Genomic DNA, 18,343 nt, shown 5'->3' with positions numbered 1-18,343 from the left:
ATGCATAGGTTGTACCATTTCAGAATTAGGGGCCTTCTGTGGATTGTTACTGCTCGAAGCAACTACTCCCTCTGGGAGCAACTGCTCCCTCAACCCCCAAACAGTTTAACACTGACAACATTTTTCTGAACGAACTTGTACATTTCATCCACCAACGGTGGTTGTGCTTGTATCTTTCTTCCCCTCTGCCCCATCAATAGCACGCACCTGCTTTGTTTTGGTGTTCATCTGGGAATTACTGTTAGGAGGGGGTGGGGGTGGGGGGTAGTCGTTAGGGTGGGATGTGGGATCATGGCTGATGATAGCCAGCAGGCTACCCTATTTATTTATTTTTTGTATACTGTATGTAGTTGAGGCTTCTGGAAGAGCTCGTACACTGAATGGATCAGGACATAAGAGACAAAAACAGTACGCAAAACATGCCTGCACGGGGTGGATAATATGGACACTGAAGGAGACTTCAAGGAGGGAAAAAAATGAAAATTGGAAGGAGGAGGGGATTGGGTGGGGGGTTAAGAAGGGTAAAAAAGATCATGGTCTTGGATTGGTGTGGTGATGGTGACTGAGATTGGTGTGACTGAGATGGTGGTGAACAGCCGTCTTGAAGACCTGGAGGGAAGAATGAGATTGAAGAGGATGTGGAAGCTGATTTCACATGTGGGAAAAGAGGAACGAATGAGTGGAGGTGAGCAATGATCCTGGATTTCGGTAGTTTCACCAGAAGTGGGTTGATGGTGGACCTTGTGTGCCCTGTAGAGAACTGGGGGTGGGAGGGACAAAGCACAGAAAAGAGGAGAGGGTGCAAGACCAGAAAGGAGGCAGTGGAAGACAGAGACCACCGACCTGTCTGCAATTGTGAAGTGACAATCCATCGATTCAGCTTCATCACAGGAGAGTCCAATAATCATGAAAGCCTTGGTTTCCATGGCATCAAACTGAGCAAGATATGAGGCAGGGGAGCCAGCCCAGAGGGGAGAGCAGAACTCCATCAAGATGAGGATAAAAGCCTTGTAGGTGGACAGGAGTTCAGGTGTTCCAAGGAAGGACTTTGTACAATGGAAGATGCCCAGTCAGTGGCTGGCTTTGGTGGCCAACTTTGAAATGTGGTTTGCCTAAGAAAAACCGTAGCTGATTGTAAGACCTCGGAGTTTGAATAATTTACCTTCCTCAAGAGGATTGTTAAAAAAATTAAGAGCAGGGTTTGAGAGGTGGTCCTTTCAGAGAGATATAGTGAGAGTGTGAGATTTGTCAGGATTGAAAGACATTTTCCAAATGTTTTACCAGCTTGTGATTTTTTGTTCAAGGTCTAAAGAGAGGGAAGGGGCTGCAGCCTGCCTTTCAGAAAGATGAGGGATGTCATGGCAGAGGGTGGAGTCATCATCAAATAGATAAAGGGGAGTTCACTGAGAGTCAGAGATAATTGATGAAAATCAGGAATAGGACAGGGAGGGCCCAGCACACTGCTTTAGGGCACTCCCAGCTTGACAGGGATAGGAGATGAAAGGATTCCATTGAGTGCCACACGCTGGCCACGAGAACAGAAGAAGTCAGTAAGCCATGTGTGGAGATGACGTTGGATGACATAGGAAGAAAGCTTGGAGAGTCATGCAAGATATGGACCATGGTTGTACAGGTTTTCACCCTTACATCTAAACAGAGCTTTCATGCCATAAAGACCTTAGAGCAGGAGTTCCCAACCTGTGGTACGCGTACCACAGGTGGTACATTCGGACTTCATCGGTGGTACGTGGCAGCATGCTTTTTTTAACGCAGTTTTTATTTTACTTCTCTCTCATGCAGCTTTTGCACAATAATTAAATTTATATCGAAAGCTTCTGTACACTGACAGCTGTTTGTTATCGGCCATTGTGCACAAGTCTTATTATTCGTTTTGTCTCTACACGCCACACTGTCATCATTGCTTATTGCCCGGCTTATTGTTACCGTTATTGTTCAGGCCTAAGTCATATTTGCCACGGCGGCCGTGGGGTCTCCAAAATCTACGGCCACTAGCAATTATACGGCGGCCGCAGTATTTCCACGGTCACACAATGTAGCAGTCACATATGTTTTTATTTTTCGGGGAGCCGCACGGGGTATTTAGAAATTGTGGAGACCGAAAACATGGGGTTGCCGTATGGTCTTTGATTTGATGTCGCACGGTGACCTTAAGCGGGCCCTGCGGCGGCCATATAATTTTCAAGGCAGATGCAAGGTAGCCTCAAGGTGCCCGCAAGGCGACCGCAGGGGGGCCCAGGCCCGAAGGCGAACGTGCGGCCAGATGGACGGTAACGAGTGGGTTCTTTTTTATTTTCTTTTATTTTACCAGTTTTTTTTTCGGCTTGTCGAATTGCTACGGCGAACGTAGAAATGAAAAAAGTTATAACTCCGCGTTATAATTCCACGGCGACCCCTTCGGCCTGTAAAAGATAGCCAAACGGCGTAGGGCCACCCTGAGGCCACCGCAGAAACTATGCGGCCGCCGCACGTTTCTGTCAATTCAGAGGGCGTACGGCCGCCGTATCCTCGCCGTAGAGCAAATGTGACTTAGGCCTCACCAGCATCATGTCAATGCGAAAATATTCGGAGAGTTATCCATCTTCCATCCAAAAAGGTGAATTAGAAGCTCCACAGTGTGTGATTTGTGGAAAAGTTCTCGGCAATCAATCTATGAAGCCAAGTCTATTGAAGCGCCATTTTGATTCTGTTCATCCTGAACACAGCGACAAGGACCATGATTTTTTTCGTCGGAAGGAAAATGCCATGAAAAGAGCACGCTTCGACGGCAGCGGCAGTTTTCAACAGCAGTCCACGGCAGCCGTAAAGGCATCCTACTTAGTTACACTGGGAATTTCAGAACAGAAAAAACCTCACACCATCGGTGAAAGCCTCATCCTTCCCGCCACAAAGAATATCGTACGTCTCATGCTGGAAGAACAAAGTGCCAAGAAGCTCAATTCTCTTTCGTTGTCAAACAACACAGTTCAGCGGCGCATTGAAGAAATGTCAACCAATATTCGTGACCAAGTGGTGGCAGAAATCAAGGCATCTCCATGCAGATTTTCTATGCAATTGGATGAGTCAACTGACGTGGCAAATTGTGCCCAACTGTTAGCGTTTGTTCGGTACGTGCATAAAGCCAAGTTCAAGGATGAAATACTATTTTTCCGCCCGCTTAAAACCACAACGAAAGCAAAGGACATTTTTGAAGAGGTGTCTTCCGTCTTTGATCAAGTTAGGCTGTCATGGGTTGATCTGAAAGGCTGTACTGCAGATGGTGCTCCAGCTATGTTGGGGTGCAGATCAGCTTTCCAAACGCTTGTGAAGGCAGTTGATCCTGAAGTGTGCGGCCTACACTGTACGATCCATCACCACGCACTCACAGCCAAGGCGCTCCCCAAGCCATTGACCGACGTTCTCTCAGCCATGATCAAAATTGTGAACCATGTGAAATCCCAGGCTCTCAATTCGCGACTTTTCAAGAAACTTTGCGAGGATTTCGACTCCGACCATAGTTCTCTTATTCCACACCGAGGTGAGATGGTTATCCCGTGGAAATATGGCGGAGCGCGTGATTGAACTGCGAGCTGAGCTTCGTGAATTCTTCGAAAACGATGGAACCAAAGACTGTCGATTTCGTCGCTGCTTTGAACGACCCCGACTGGGCATTGCACCTGGCTTATTTGGTCGACATTTTCTCTCAGTTAAATGCCCTGAACAAGTCTCTTCAGGGGACTGGCACGACTATCATTGACTTCATAGACAAGGTCAAGGGATTTCAGGAAAAACTCCGTCTGTGGAAGACGAATGTCGAAGCGGGAGTGGTGGTCATGTTTTCTTGCACGGCCAATATTCTTCAGAAGCGTGAAAAGAATCCCCCAAGGGAGTTAATACAACTGGTAAAAGATCACCTCGCTTATTTGGATGAGGAATTAAATTCCTATTTTCCGGATCTCAAGGAACTGGATCTGAAAATGATTCGCAACCCATTTCGCATGAATGCATTGGATTTGCCACCTGGAACAGGACAACAGGAAAGCTTGATTGATCTCCAGAACGACTCCACAGCCCGAGATCAGTTTGACGAGATGAATCTTGCGGACTTCTGGTCTGGAATGTAGGGCTCTTACCCTAAGCTAGCTGCCCTGGCTGTTCATTCGCTCATAGTATTCCCATCTACATGGCTGTGTGAAGCTGGGTTCTCGTCAGTCGTTATTCTAAAAACAAAACAAAGATCCCTACTGGATGTTGAACATGATGTTCGGTGCGCTTTATCCAAAACAAAGCCTGACATCGACCTGCTTATGAGCAAGAAGCAGGCTCAACCATCCCATTGACTGGACGTTTTACACAATCAAATAGGTACTTACTGTATCATTCTTTTGTTCACATCAGATTGCTCAATGTCATAGTTGTGAATTGTGAGTATTGTTTAACTCCCCATTGTTATATCTGTATCGCAAATAAATACTATTTTAGGTGAATTTTGGTACAGTGGTACTCGGTGGGACCACGAACATGTGAAATGGTACCCCAGTAAAAAAAGGTTGAGAACCCCTGCGTTAGAGCATCATCTTTAGACATAAGGCCAACCGTCCTTAATTGAAGGGTTGGGTCAAGCTTCTTTTAACAATCTCAAACAAAGATTAATGATGTATCAACTGTAAGACTTATCCTTCCCTCTGAGATATGGTTAGATGAACAGCAGTAAACTCTTTAAAACCAGACGTGCATTTTCCTCCAAGGAGTGGTAGTTGGTAACAAGCAGGACTATTTTAAATATCAAATCCCCAGATGCAATTGCTTTATGAGGCTTACAAAGAGCCTCATAAAGCTTTTGTTTTTGTTAATGAGGTTAACAAATCAGTTAACCTCATGATGGAGATGACACTATAAGCATTTGGATTTTTTGCAGCAGTTAGCCATTGCTCTGTCATGGCCATGCTGCATATTGTTCTTGCATCAGAAAATGAAATGTATTTTCTTTTCCATATTCTTTCCTATTAGTCTTACTTAAGGAACAAATAATTCCCATTGCTTATATTAATTGTCGTTGGTGTAAATGATAATCTTTGATCTTTTGGATAATTTTGAACTTCTTTTAACCATAATGGCAGTTCTGGATTATCCCCATATGTTCCCAGCAGGCCCACCTAGTAGCTGCCTTTGAGCAAAGCCTGGCCAACATGACAAGTCGCCTACAGAGTCTCACAATGTCTGCGGAACAGAAGGTATACGCACCACATCTACCTTGTGGGTCGCTCTCCTTCTTTTGTTTTTTATCAGGGCAAGTTATTTTTTTAATAATTGAAACAAATTTTAGCTAAGAGATGGGTAACCCAAGCGTGTACAATAGGAAGTGATTTCTGATTGGATCAAATGCTTTTAAGCCAAAAACACAGACTTTGAATATCAGGTTTGCCAGATTTCTGTGTGCCGTATGGATTTCTCGTTATTACTTCAAAATCAGTAGACTGGCATGTTAAAGCCATTCGTGTGTGTGTGTGTGTGTGTGTGTGTGTGTGTGTGTGTGTGTGTGTGTGTGTGTGTGTGTGTGTGTGTGTGTGTGTGTGTGTGTGTTTTAATCTATTTTCATTTATTTCCTCACTTCCAACTAGCATATCTGTTGTATGGTTGTGGGCTTATGTAGTCAGCTATATGTTTTTGGATTTATTCCTATATTGGTCTGATTGCAATCAATAATGCCATGTACCTTTATACCATATGGACAAAATAATGTTGATACTATAAGATTGGCCTTTTGTAGCATTCTGACCTTTTGTATGTCTCTCTCTAAAAGGACTCTGAGCTGAATGAACTGAGGAAGACCATTGAGATGATGAAGAGACAAAATGTTGCAGCTCAGGCTGCCATCAGTGGAGTCATCAACACTCCGGAGCTTTCCCGTAAAGGTCTGACACACACACACACACACACACACACACACACACACACACACACACACACACACACACACACACACACACACACACACACACACGAAATAAACTTTTTATATCATAGCCTTTGTTGTCCCGTCCCCCCCCCCACCTCCCCCTGAACAGCAGATGGGGTTGTGTATGTGTGTGTGTGTGTGTGTGTGTGTGTGTGTGTGTGTGTGTGTGTGTGTGTGTGTGTGTGTGTGTGTGTGTGTGTGTGTGTGTGTGTGTGTGTGTGTTTTAATGAACTGAATCAAAATGTGAAAGGGCAAAGTCATAGTGATTAGCTTCCCTGCAGGGCATCAAGAGTGAGACACCCTTTTTAAAATCTCTGTCGTGTCTTGATTTATTTTCCATGAGCAAATACCACCCGTCACTTCGCTGACGGGGATACGAAGAGTGGGGAGGAGAGAGAAAGAGATATGGGGAGAGTGGTGAGAGAGGAGGGAAGGTGAAGAGATGAAGTGGGGGGAGGGAGCAGGGTGGGAGAGTGGAGGGAGTGGAGGGTGAAGACATGGAGGAGGAGAGTGAAGGGCGATAGAGGGGAAGAAAGAGGAAGGGGGAGTGCTGCCTCACCACACATTGCTATATAATCCGGGAGGGAGGGGTGTGAGGAGGGGGGGGTGGGAGTGAGGAAAAGAGAAATGGAGGGGAGAGGGAGGAGAGAGTGGTGTGGGAGGAAAGTGCTGCACTTTATTAAGAGGAGGGAGTGAGGAAGAGACAGAGAGAGAAAGGTGAGAGGAGGAGGGAGGGTTAGCAAAGAGAATGATGTCTTATGCTTAATGAACACACACACACACACACACACACACACACATACACACATACACACACACACACACACACACACATACACACACATACACACACACACACACCTATATCTGCATATTATTTACCAGGGGACAAAGAGAGGGGGGTGGGGGAAGAGTGAAAGGTAAGGGAAAGAGTGGGGGTGGTGGCAGGAGTTGGCAAACAGAATGATGGGGGTGAGGGGAGTGGAAGTTGGCAAAGAGAATAATATGTTATTCTTAATGACCATGCACACAAATATATATATATATATATATATATATATATATATATATATATATATTGTTACACCCATGGATACCAAGTGTATTATGAGGGGGTTAATCCCCGTTTGTCCTCGGAAGAGCCAAACCTGGGGCCGCCGCTCACAGTTAACTTCGTGGTATGGTGGGTTGCTTTAGAACCACGAACACCAATCAGTTAACCACAAGTTCCAGTGTCCACCGTCTAATTTTTCCATTTAACTAGAGGTCATGTGGAAATTTTGCCATTTAACTCAAGGTCATCTGGCTTTCTGAATGGGGAGCGTGCCCACGACAAAGCACCAATCTTATCTTGATTAGATCTTAATTATGGCAGCCGAGCATTTAAACGCTGGTGCATGCCGACTATTACAGGTCAATTCGTTTGGTAATTACCTCCCAGCCTATCTAGGTTCAGACAATGCTGGATCAATGGAAGGAAAGGACAAGCACGGTCAGGTTGGAACGTCAACAAGGAATTTATTAATAAGGCAAAAATAAATAAAAAGAACTTTTTATTTCCTTGTGGTGAAAATTAGTAAATCCAAATCAATCAAAATGATTGCAAGCAAATAAAGAATTAATCAGGTACTGATTGAAAAAGAGACAAAAAGCAGATGCTTATCACTATGCCTTACTTTACAATTAAACATGAGACAAGAGTACTCAGCAAATCATTCGGGGTGGGGGGGGGGGGGAGAGAATTCCAGTCTCGCTCACCAAATAGAAGTCGTAGTGTGTCAAATAAAATGTCCTGAAATGTGGAGCGTGCCATGTCCGTTGCCAACACCCTGCCTTGCCATACACCCACTTGCAAACAGGCCTGAACGCCAGTCAATGTCACCCCCAAGAATTAGGTACGCCAAGAGCAAGTCTCGAGCGGAACCAGCATTAAAGGTCCGAGCGTCACCCACCATCAGGAGCCACCAGGAGCCACAACCGATGGACAGCTGTTAGGAGCTGTGAGAAGTTGTAAGGCTGCAAGGCCGTCACCAACTGTGGCCAGCTCACCAACTGTCTGAATATGACCAACAAAGCAGCCATCTGACTGGAACTGACTGAAACAGCCATCTGACTGGAACTCACGAAACGACCGTCTGACTGGAACTGAATGAAGCAGCCATCTGACTGGAACTGAATGAAACAGCTGTCTGACTGGAACGGACTGAAACACTCTCAAAGCTATCAGAACCGCAACCAGCTATCGCCAACTGACTGGAAAAAAAAAAAACGGTCCTTTCATCCTCTCTATAGGCGGCCCGTCTGGGCGGAGCCTCAAGCAGACTCCAGCCAAATCCACCCCGCCCATTTGCGCACTGTTGCACGTGACAACGTGCCCTTCCCGCCATCATTCCTTGCCTACGATGCCATGCTTGTGGTGCTGGACGAACGGCAGAAAGCAGCCATTTGCCAGAATTATGGAGTGAAAACATGAAGCGCTCATCAAATGTCAACAACAATTATCACCTCAATGTTCATCCCGATACGAAAAAGAGCCAGTTAGCGTCCATAGAGCTGCTGACTCGGGTGTCAAACGTTGATGGAAAAGGGAGGGTGTCAACGTCGGTGGAAAGAGGTTGGTGTTGAGCCTCCGCTGGGCTAAGGGCTATGTCACGCGCATGAATGTGTCTGTCGTAAAGATAACCAGAGAGTTGGTGTCAAAGCCACCCAATGCTCACCTGTTTATACATTTATCGTTTTTAGAAGGCCAGTCTAATAATATTTTAGCCGTGTTGCGTTGCGAACGCTGGCTCTAAGAGAGCTCCGCGTTGTTGTTGTTGTTCTTCTTCTTCTTCTTTTGGTGAAGACAAAACCTTTATGACGTGGCTCTTGGACACATTTTGTCCTTGTTTTATAAAGCATTGCAGTGAAGTCTGATCCAAATAATTTTAAAACAATATATGTTATTGTATATTGCAAACAGTAAACAAGTACACATTAAATGAATGGCAAGCATCTAGTATAAACAGGCGAGCATTGGGTGGCTTTGACACCATCTTAGGTTGAAATTGAAAAAAAAAATTTCAATCATTTGTCAATTTCAACTTCACTACACCAATAATATACCGCAAAGGAACCTCCATACCAAATATCGGCATCCTAGTACACATTAAATGAATGGCAAGCTTCTAAAAAATAACTTGCACCAAAAACTTTAATGGTAATTAATGTACTACAGAAAAAGTTAAGTTCAATACAGGTCAAAAATTTAAAACATTTTAAATTCTTTTTTTTATTTCAACTTCACTACATCAATAGTATACCCCAAAGGAACCTCCATGCCAAATATCAGCATCCTAGTACACATATTAAACGAATGGCAAGCTTCTAAATAACTTGCACCAAAAACTTTAACATTTTCACACTCACGCTGGGTTTATCGCTATAGCTCTCTGTTCTTCGAACAGGCGAGCTAAAAAGGAGCTTTCTATAAGAGAGGGAATCTATTCTTTACCATTCTCAATGCTATCAATGGATGGGTCTATCCTGGACATGCATTTAGGGAAATAACTGTCTGAGGACCGAGATGTTTGTATGCATTCGTCAGATCGGATTCTGAAATCCGTAACTATATATATATATATATATATATATATATATATATATATATATATATATATATATATATATATATATATATATGTATATATGTATATATACATGTATACATTTGTATATATACATGTATATATATATATATATATATATATATATATATATATGTATATGTATATATAAAACTGTAGGCTGTGAAACAACAAGCTCGAATGAGCTAAGATCCTCGTCCTCTTAATGATGACGTCATAAAAACGAATCTGACATCATTGTGTTGTATCAGGTTTGCGATAAATTATCTGTGCTAATGCCTGGCTTGATTCCCGCAAACAAAATTCAAACAGCTTGCCTAGTTTCGGAGATAATGGTATATGCGATTTCCATTAGCGGCGATATTATGGCGTTAACTTTTTTCTCGGAAGAATTTCCAAAATCGGAGATGGTTACTGATTGCGCGTGGGCTTTCTGCATATACATGGCAAGTTTCACGAAGATCCGATGAAAACTCTGGGTTGTGAAACAAAAAAATGTCAAAAAATAGGAATGACGTCATAAAAATTGATATGATGTCATAGTGATGTATCCTATGTGCAGTTATTCATCTCTGCTAATGCCCTGTTCAATTCCCGCAAAGAGAATTCAAAAAGCTTGCCTAGTTTGAGATAATTTTTTCGGCGATTTTGATAAGCAGAGATATTTTGACGTCATAACTTTTTTCCTAGGAGGAATTTTCAAAATCGGATATGGTTACTGTCTGCGCAGGTTATTTTTACATATGTATGCCAAGTTTCAGGAAGTTTCGATGAAAATTGTAGGCTGTGAAACAAACTAGTTTCGCAGATAATGGTATAGGCGATTTTCATTAGTGGCGATATTATGACGTTAACTTTTTTTTTAGGAAGAATTTCCAAAACCGGAGATGGTTACTGCCTGCGCGTAGGCTTTCTGCATATACATGGCAAGTTTCACGAAGATCCGATGAAAACTCTGGGTTCTGAAACAAAAAATGTCAAAAAATAGGAATGACGTCATAAAAATTGATATGATGTCATAGTGATGTATCATATGTGCGATAATTCATTTCTGCTAATTCACTGTTCGATTCCCGCAAACAGAATTCAAAAAGCTTGCCTTGTTTCGGAGATAATTTTTTAGGTGATTTCCATCAGCAGAGATATTTTGACGTCATAACTTTTTTTCCAGGAGGAATTTTCAAAATCGGAGATGGGTACTGTCTGCGCGGGGTATTTTTACATGTATATGCCAAGTTTCAGAAACTTTCGATGAAAAACTGTAGGCTGTGAAACAAATGAAACAAAAAACAAAAAATGTCAAAAAACAGGAATGACGTCATAAAAATTTATATGACGTCATCGTGATGTATCATATGTGCGGTAATTCATCTCTGCTAATGCCCCGTTCGATTCACGCAAACAGAATTCAAAAAGCTTGCCTAGTCTCGGAGATAATCTTTTAGGCGATTTCCATTCGCGGAGATATTTTGATGTCATAACTTTTTTTTTCTACGAGGAATTTTCAAAATCAGAGATGGTTACTGTCTGCGCAGGGAATTTTTACATATATATGCCAAGTTTCAGGAAGTTTTGATGAAAACTGTAGGCTGTGAAACAAAAAAGTCCACAAGAACAACAACGTGAGTAAGACTTAGAGATCCTCCACGAGGATCTAAAAATATATCAAGCAAGAGAAAACACAAAATGCCAGTTTATGCATTTGTCAGCTCAAACCAACATGGCAGAACACTGAACATGAGGTTGATGGATGTTCTTTTTTATATGTATGTATGTATGTCAATGTGACGAGTGGTAGAATGAAAGTGGATCGCACAAAAAGGTGAAAGAATGTGATGTGGTCGAAAAATAAATTGCACATTTTCAGTGAGTGAGGCACGACCCGAGGAATCACACGGCACCCGCTCAGTGCAAGCTGGTGGGGCCTGAACTTTGTATGTCGATCGATGTACTTTTGGTTGTGTTTAGCAGAGTGACAGTGCAGAGTGACAGTGCAGAGTGACATTGCAGAGTGACTGCAGCAACTTTTGCCATGTATCACCATGGCTTGCAAACTAACAACCAAGCAGCTTGGAGACCACTTACCAAGTGGCTTAAGCATTCAATCAAGCACTCCAATGAAACAGTTGATAAGGAATGCCTGGGTTGGTAAGTGATAGCAAGCTGATTGGTGATGGGACACACCTGGCAAAACGAAAACATCGTTAATTTCTTAACATTTTCAGATTTCACTCGAGATTTCAACACTTATTCAGTGTCGACACTTCATCCGATCCTCAAATCGGAAATCGTATTTCGATTATATGCTTGAATTAGTCTGTGAGAGTCGATCAGTTTTCCAAGGCAAGGCTTTTTGAGTCGACCAAATCAAAATGGTGGCTGAGACCACTGCGAGGTGAAGTTGGGCTGACCAAGGATAAGCCTTTCATCAAGGTAAGCTGTTAATTCGTTTCATGGTTTTGGAGTTATGAACGAGACACACTGACACACATCTTGACATTTATTATTATAGATTGAGCTTCAGTGTGTCTGGCCAGGCCATAACATTTTGGCCAACTGAGCTTTTGTCAAAAAATCTTCAGAAAACCTTCATGATGAATATATGGAAAACACAAATGAATAAAATGTACAATTTTACGGTAGTTTGAGGACAGTTTTTTATTTTGTTTGTTTGTTTGTATGTTCCCCACGTTTGTTTGTTTGTTTCCCAGATAATATCATTATCTTGCATGTGAATGCTTTTCTTCCAATGGTGGTGCATAAAGAATGACTAAAATTCAAACTCTTTTCTATTTTTGATGTTGCATCCATTACCCTGGCCCATCATGCAGGGAGTGCAAGTTCAAGCCAGTCCTCTGATGCACGAATGCGACGGCAACATTCTTCAGACAGCGTTTCAAGCATTAACAGTGCCACTAGCCACTCCAGCATGGGAAGCTGCACTGAGACACCTGATGCGAGGAAGAAGAAAAAGAAGAATTGGGTATGGGACCATTTGGCACTGTTTAAGAGGACCCCGTTGTGCCGCTAAAGACCAAGTATCTCATTGTCAGGCCATGGGCATAATGTTGCAATAATTTCAGTTGTTTCATTACCAAAGGCAGAGGGACCTCTTCTTAATGTATCTTGAATAGTGCGTGACTGAATCCTAATTGGGATTCTTGCAGAGTTGACTTCACACCAAGAGTATAGCGGTGTGAATATTATCTTATTTATGTGACACATTCACCCGAGAGGTAAATGTCTTGCAATCGCTGAGGTCATCTCATTGCTTCCGGTACTTTTTTTTCACTTCCGAGCCAATTAAGTCTGGTACTTATTTCTTAATACAGGAAGCTCAATTTAATAAGATGTCTTAAATGAGCTTTGACAAGACAAATTTGATGTGTGTGTGTGTGTGTGTGTGTGTGTGTGTGTGTGTGTGTGTGTGTGTGTGTGTGTGTGTGTGTGTGTGTGTGTGTGTGTGTGTGTGTGTGTGTGTGTGTGTGTGTGTGTGTAGATGTAGATATATATATATATATATATATATATATATATATATATATATATATATATATATATATATATATATATACATATATATATATATATATATATATATATATATATCACATTAATTCATTTTGATTTCTCAAAGCATTTAATTGAGCAAACAAACACCAGCAACACAGAGCAACTTCACTCCAGATTGACACTTATTTAGTGCTGACAAACACAACCATACACCCACTGACCTTTCTCAAGAGTAAATAAAAACTCCAAATCCCCCTGAAAACAATGCAAAAAGAGTGTGAGGCAGAGCCAGACCCACCAATCAACGCCATTCTGGAACCAGACACGTGACCTTCAAATCTTATTTTTGGTACGTTAAATCAACCGAACCAAAAATCAAACCAAAGTATAAAACCAAGCAAACCGTCAAACCATATTGAACGCAATGTTGGTATATTAAATCAAACGAACGATAAAATCAAACCAACCTCAGAACGATTCATTGAAATCAATGTGATGAAAAACAAACATGAATGCAACACTTGCTTCAGGTGATGGATGTTATGTGAATCAATTAGGCTAAACTGATATATGTATTATCAACAAACATTTGTTGAATGTAATGGCCTGAGACACCAAGAATGATTGTGACTTTGGGTTTGAAAGGTGGGGGGGGAGGTCATATGTGTGGGGATGACGATGATGTAAAAAAAAGTAAATCCAAACTGGGTGCTATGTTATACATTGGGTAATTGGGTATCTCTGGTGCATTTCCGAATGATTAGGCCAAATGCTCATGGCAAGTCAACCACCTCCTTGGTGAGTGATTTAATGGTTTCCTCAGCATACTTTGCCTCCAAAATCCATCTTCTGGCTTTATTGGGGGTCACGTTCAAAATGCTGACACTATCCCATAATGGAACATGATCAGCCTTCACCCCAAGTTTGGCCACAGCAGATCTTCTCAGATAGTTATAGTAGAAGGCCTTGCGATGCTCTGTGATGCACTGGCCTAAGGTTCATCCTGCCTCACCCACATATTCTGCCCCACAACTACAGGGAACCGTGTACACCACCCCGACCTCGTCATTCCTGGGAAGCTTGTCTGCCTCATGGCGATGAGTGTCTGCCTCATGATGAACACAGGTTTATAATTCACCCTCACACCGGCCAATTTCAAAACTTTGTCAATTCTTTGTGAGATGCCTGGCACAAAAGGCAAAACACAAAAACCTTTCAGTTGTTGCTGTTGGACAGTTCTGTTTTTTGGCTGCGCCAAGACTGCTTCCCTTTTCGGTAACAATCGGTCACAGTCGCCATTTGTCTTCAGAACATCTCGAAGATGTTTCTCCTCTTTCCTCCGTTCTGTCACTGTCATGGTAAATCACGTGCTCTTTTTTGAAGGGTGTGTATCATGGATCGTTTGTGTTCCATGGGATGGCAAGAGTTAAAATCAAGGTAAAGGTCAGTGTGAGTGGCCTTCCTGTAAACAGTGATGTTCAACCTTCCTGTGGAACTTATTGTCACCATGGTATCCACGAAAGTGATGGATCCATTTTGTCTCTTTTCATGTGTGAAACTGATGGAAGGAAAGGTGATATCAATGGCCACATGTATGGTGTTCACTGCCTCGCTGTGACAGATGACAAATGTGTCATCCATGTAACAGTACCATACACTTGGTTGGTTGTTAGGGCTGGGAAGGCACATTCCTCCAATTCCTCCATCACCATGTTCACAACCACAACAGATACAGGATTACCCATAGTGGTACCGAACACCTGTTTGTGGTATATTCCATCACAAACAAAACAAGTGGAAGAAGGGCAAGCGCTGAGAAGATTACGTACATCTGTAGGATTCAACAAGCCATATGCCTGTTTCCAGCTGTCATCATTTAGTAAGCGCAGACCTGCCACCTCAAATGTCAGGGCTATGGCGACATTGGTAAACAGACAGCATATCAAAGGACACCATGGTTTCATGGGGTTTGATAGTAATGTGTTTCACTCTCTGTGCAAATTCTGAGCTGTTGCGAAAAGCTCTCTCTGTTTTTTTCCACCAAATGCCTGAGGATATTTGAGAGAAACTTGGACAAAGCATAAGATGGTCCGTTGATACATGAGACCATCAGTCGTAGTGGACTTTTGTTAGTCTGTATGCCCTGGGTGAAACTCCATTGCTGCTATATAATTGCCTGTAATGTTTTGCTGATAATCAACATGTCCTTTTAATTTCAACGAGCAGCGAGTTCAACCTACATTCCTCCTTTCTGGTTCGATCGGAGGGTAGACGCTCACAGGTCGATACGTCCTCTGCCAACATATGCGGATGAATATCCAAAGCTACTCAAACACATAGTCAACCAAACTTATCTTCCACCAACTATGTATCCGTCCAACATAAAAAAAAGAAAAAAAAGATACATACACTTTTTTCAAAAGTCTTTTCTAACTAATGAGTTACATAGGATCTGCCTTTTCGGCATGGGTTTAGCAGAGCTATAGTCCCCTACATCTCCATAAGATTGTACTGCAGCCAATATGAGGAAGATACAGTTTAATTCTCAATTTTATCGACCAGAACACCCTGGAGAAGGAACATACTTGACACATGTTTAGGGCTTGTCCGGGGAGGAACTTCTGCTCCACAGTGATGAGGGCCAACAAGTCCGTGGATGGACACATGGTCAGATCTTCCACCTGGACGATCACCAATTTTTGCAATGGATTGTCCTCAAAGACTGCACACCATCCATCAGGAAAGCCGAAGAGATCTTTGCTTCGGTTTCCAATGTACAGATCCTCTAACACAGTGATCTTCACTATTTTTTTAGAAGGGAAACTTTTGGGTTTCCTTTTTTTTGAAACTATTGGGTCAATTTGATCACATTTATGGTGGATTATGATGGGGTGTTTTCACATTTGTGTGTTATCGGCCGCACATCATGGACCGCACTTTAGGTCACCAGGGGCCGCCAGTCATTCACGAGCCATGCAATGAAGAACAGGGCTCTAACAAGATCTTCTGCCTCGGGTAATTTCCCCATTTAAGTATGATTTGGGGACTAGCAAACCCCGGGTAATACATACCGTGATGGACAACTTCATAATGAGGATTTTGTGCCAAATGTCTAATGGCTTCGAGTTTAAATCACTCTGCAGTTATAATTCAAAATCATGAACACTGGTGGTAACAAGTTTAATAAATGATCAAAGCAAAGTGGGATGGGGAGAACAATGAGGAGAAGGCACACGTATTACAATTCTCGATACAATTTATAACCCACGTGCCCATGATATCTCGACGTCTTACACGTTATCTTATCTAATTCACGTGATGAGGATTTAGACAGGGCGAGGTCACAAGACACTGAAGAAAAGCCTGATCCCCAAGCAAGGTCATGCAACAATTGCTGTTATGGGAATTGGCAGGTGCATTGCTCCCTCATCAAGTTAGTGGGTTCAATTTTTATTTAACCAAACTTAAGCCCCTGTCACACCTTGACGTTTTAGCCAGCGTATGCCGATGTATGAAAAATTTGGCGAATACGCTGGCACATGTCAAATATGTTATGCGTAAGTTTTGTATACGTTAAGAGCACGCTGAAGCGCGTTGGCATACGTCGTTGTACGCCGAGCTCGTCGACAAATTTAAAGCATGCTCAAAATTTTTCGGCGTATGCCAGCGTAATACTCACACATTCCGCATACGCTGGCCATAAGTTGTAGGCACGTTATGCAATCGTTGACACACGTCGACACACGTTACTTGTAAGTTACTCATAAGTCGAAATACGTCGAGGTAATGTCTAGCGTACCCGAAACTTATTTCTAACCTATGAGTAACGTGCTTTGAACCTATGTGTAATGTATCTCCAACGCACATTGACGTATGTAGACGTATTTGACGTCTTCCGGACGACCACAGAATTTACTGAACGTGTTTCTAACTTACAGCTACCGTATAATGGCGTATTGGCAGCGTTTTGGGGAATTGGTATATAAAAATGGGGTTCACTGGAGGAACCCATCAGTGTTCCAGACTCCATGGTGAGCAGATGTCCATGTCATCTGAGATATGGAGGATCCGGCAAGGCTGAGATGAGAATACCTACTTAGCTGTCCTCCAACATCAACGTGACCTCATCGATTTGACACTGTACCAGTTGCGTGCCAATAGAGGCAGGAGAAGAAGAGGTGAATGGAGGAGAAGGAACTGGGTGAGACCATGGATCAGGAGGCGGTTATGATTTGAATCGTCAAGCGGCAGCCTTTTAATAGGCTACGCCACGTGATCATCGGCGATACGCTGCCACGCTATGCATAAGTTGGACTATCGTTGGGCATAAGTTGTGAACGCCGACAACACGCTAAGCATTCGTTGGTATAAGCTATGTATAAGTTATCGAAACGTTCTGTGTACGTGACTTATACGTTATGTATACGTCCAACTCGTTAATATACACCCAAAACTGAAAAAAACATCAATAGTTCAGCGTACGCCAGCGTTTTAGAACAATTTTGATACGTTGCCATATGCTGGCTAAATCGTCAAGGTGTGACAGGGGCTTTAGCATTGTCACAAATAAATGACTTAGCGTTATGTCATCCTGAAGAGCCCATCATTATGGTGAAATCTGGATTAGTGGTCTGTTTTAAGTTTTTTGCGACCATAAATCGTGGTCTTCATGAGTGCCACACAGAGGCCGTCCAAGTTCGGAGGTGATGTTTTAATATAATTTATGTGCATGACATCAGCGTCCTATTGCATTCAGGGTCAGTTGCTCTTTTTGTTATGTGTAGATATATACGTATCTATACTGTATATATATATCCTGTATATATATATATCCTGTATATATATCCTGTATATATATATATATATATATATATATATATATATATATATATATATATATATATATATATATATATATATATATATATATATATATATATATATATATATATATATATATATATACATATATATATATATATATATATATATATATATATATATATATATATATATATATATATATATATATATATATATATATATATATATATATATATATATATATATATATATATATATATATATATATATATATATATATATATATATATATATATATATATATATATATATATATATATATATATATATATATATATATATATATATATATATATATATATATATATATATATATATATATATATATATATATATATATATATATATATATATATATATATAT

The 18,343-nt window shown here is 41.6% G+C and overlaps 1 protein-coding gene across 7 annotated transcripts in view; it reads left to right on the top strand.

Annotated features, from left to right (window-relative positions):
* LOC147032810 (neuron navigator 2-like) overlaps positions 1-18,343 on the top strand; it is a 254,665-nt gene that overhangs the window by 175,234 nt on the left and 61,088 nt on the right. For 4 of the 7 annotated variants that reach the window (XM_085870680.1, XM_085870678.1, XM_085870684.1 and 1 more), the window contains 3 exons: positions 5,118-5,231; positions 5,801-5,912; positions 12,414-12,565. In XM_085870680.1, coding sequence (XP_085726806.1) covers positions 5,118-5,231; positions 5,801-5,912; positions 12,414-12,565 — 378 coding nt within the window. The remainder of the gene's footprint in view (positions 1-5,117; positions 5,232-5,800; positions 5,913-12,413; positions 12,566-18,343) is intronic. The other 3 variants (XM_085870682.1, XM_085870683.1, XM_085870681.1) reach the window with 2 other exon arrangements.

Source organism: Eptatretus burgeri, chromosome 2, assembly GCF_056783735.1.
Source record: "Eptatretus burgeri isolate ZD-2024b chromosome 2, Ebu_testis_v1, whole genome shotgun sequence".
Taxonomy (NCBI): domain Eukaryota; kingdom Metazoa; phylum Chordata; class Myxini; order Myxiniformes; family Myxinidae; genus Eptatretus; species Eptatretus burgeri.
Note: the sequence above shows the minus strand (reverse complement) of the source record. Positions and strands in the feature narration are given on the sequence as shown.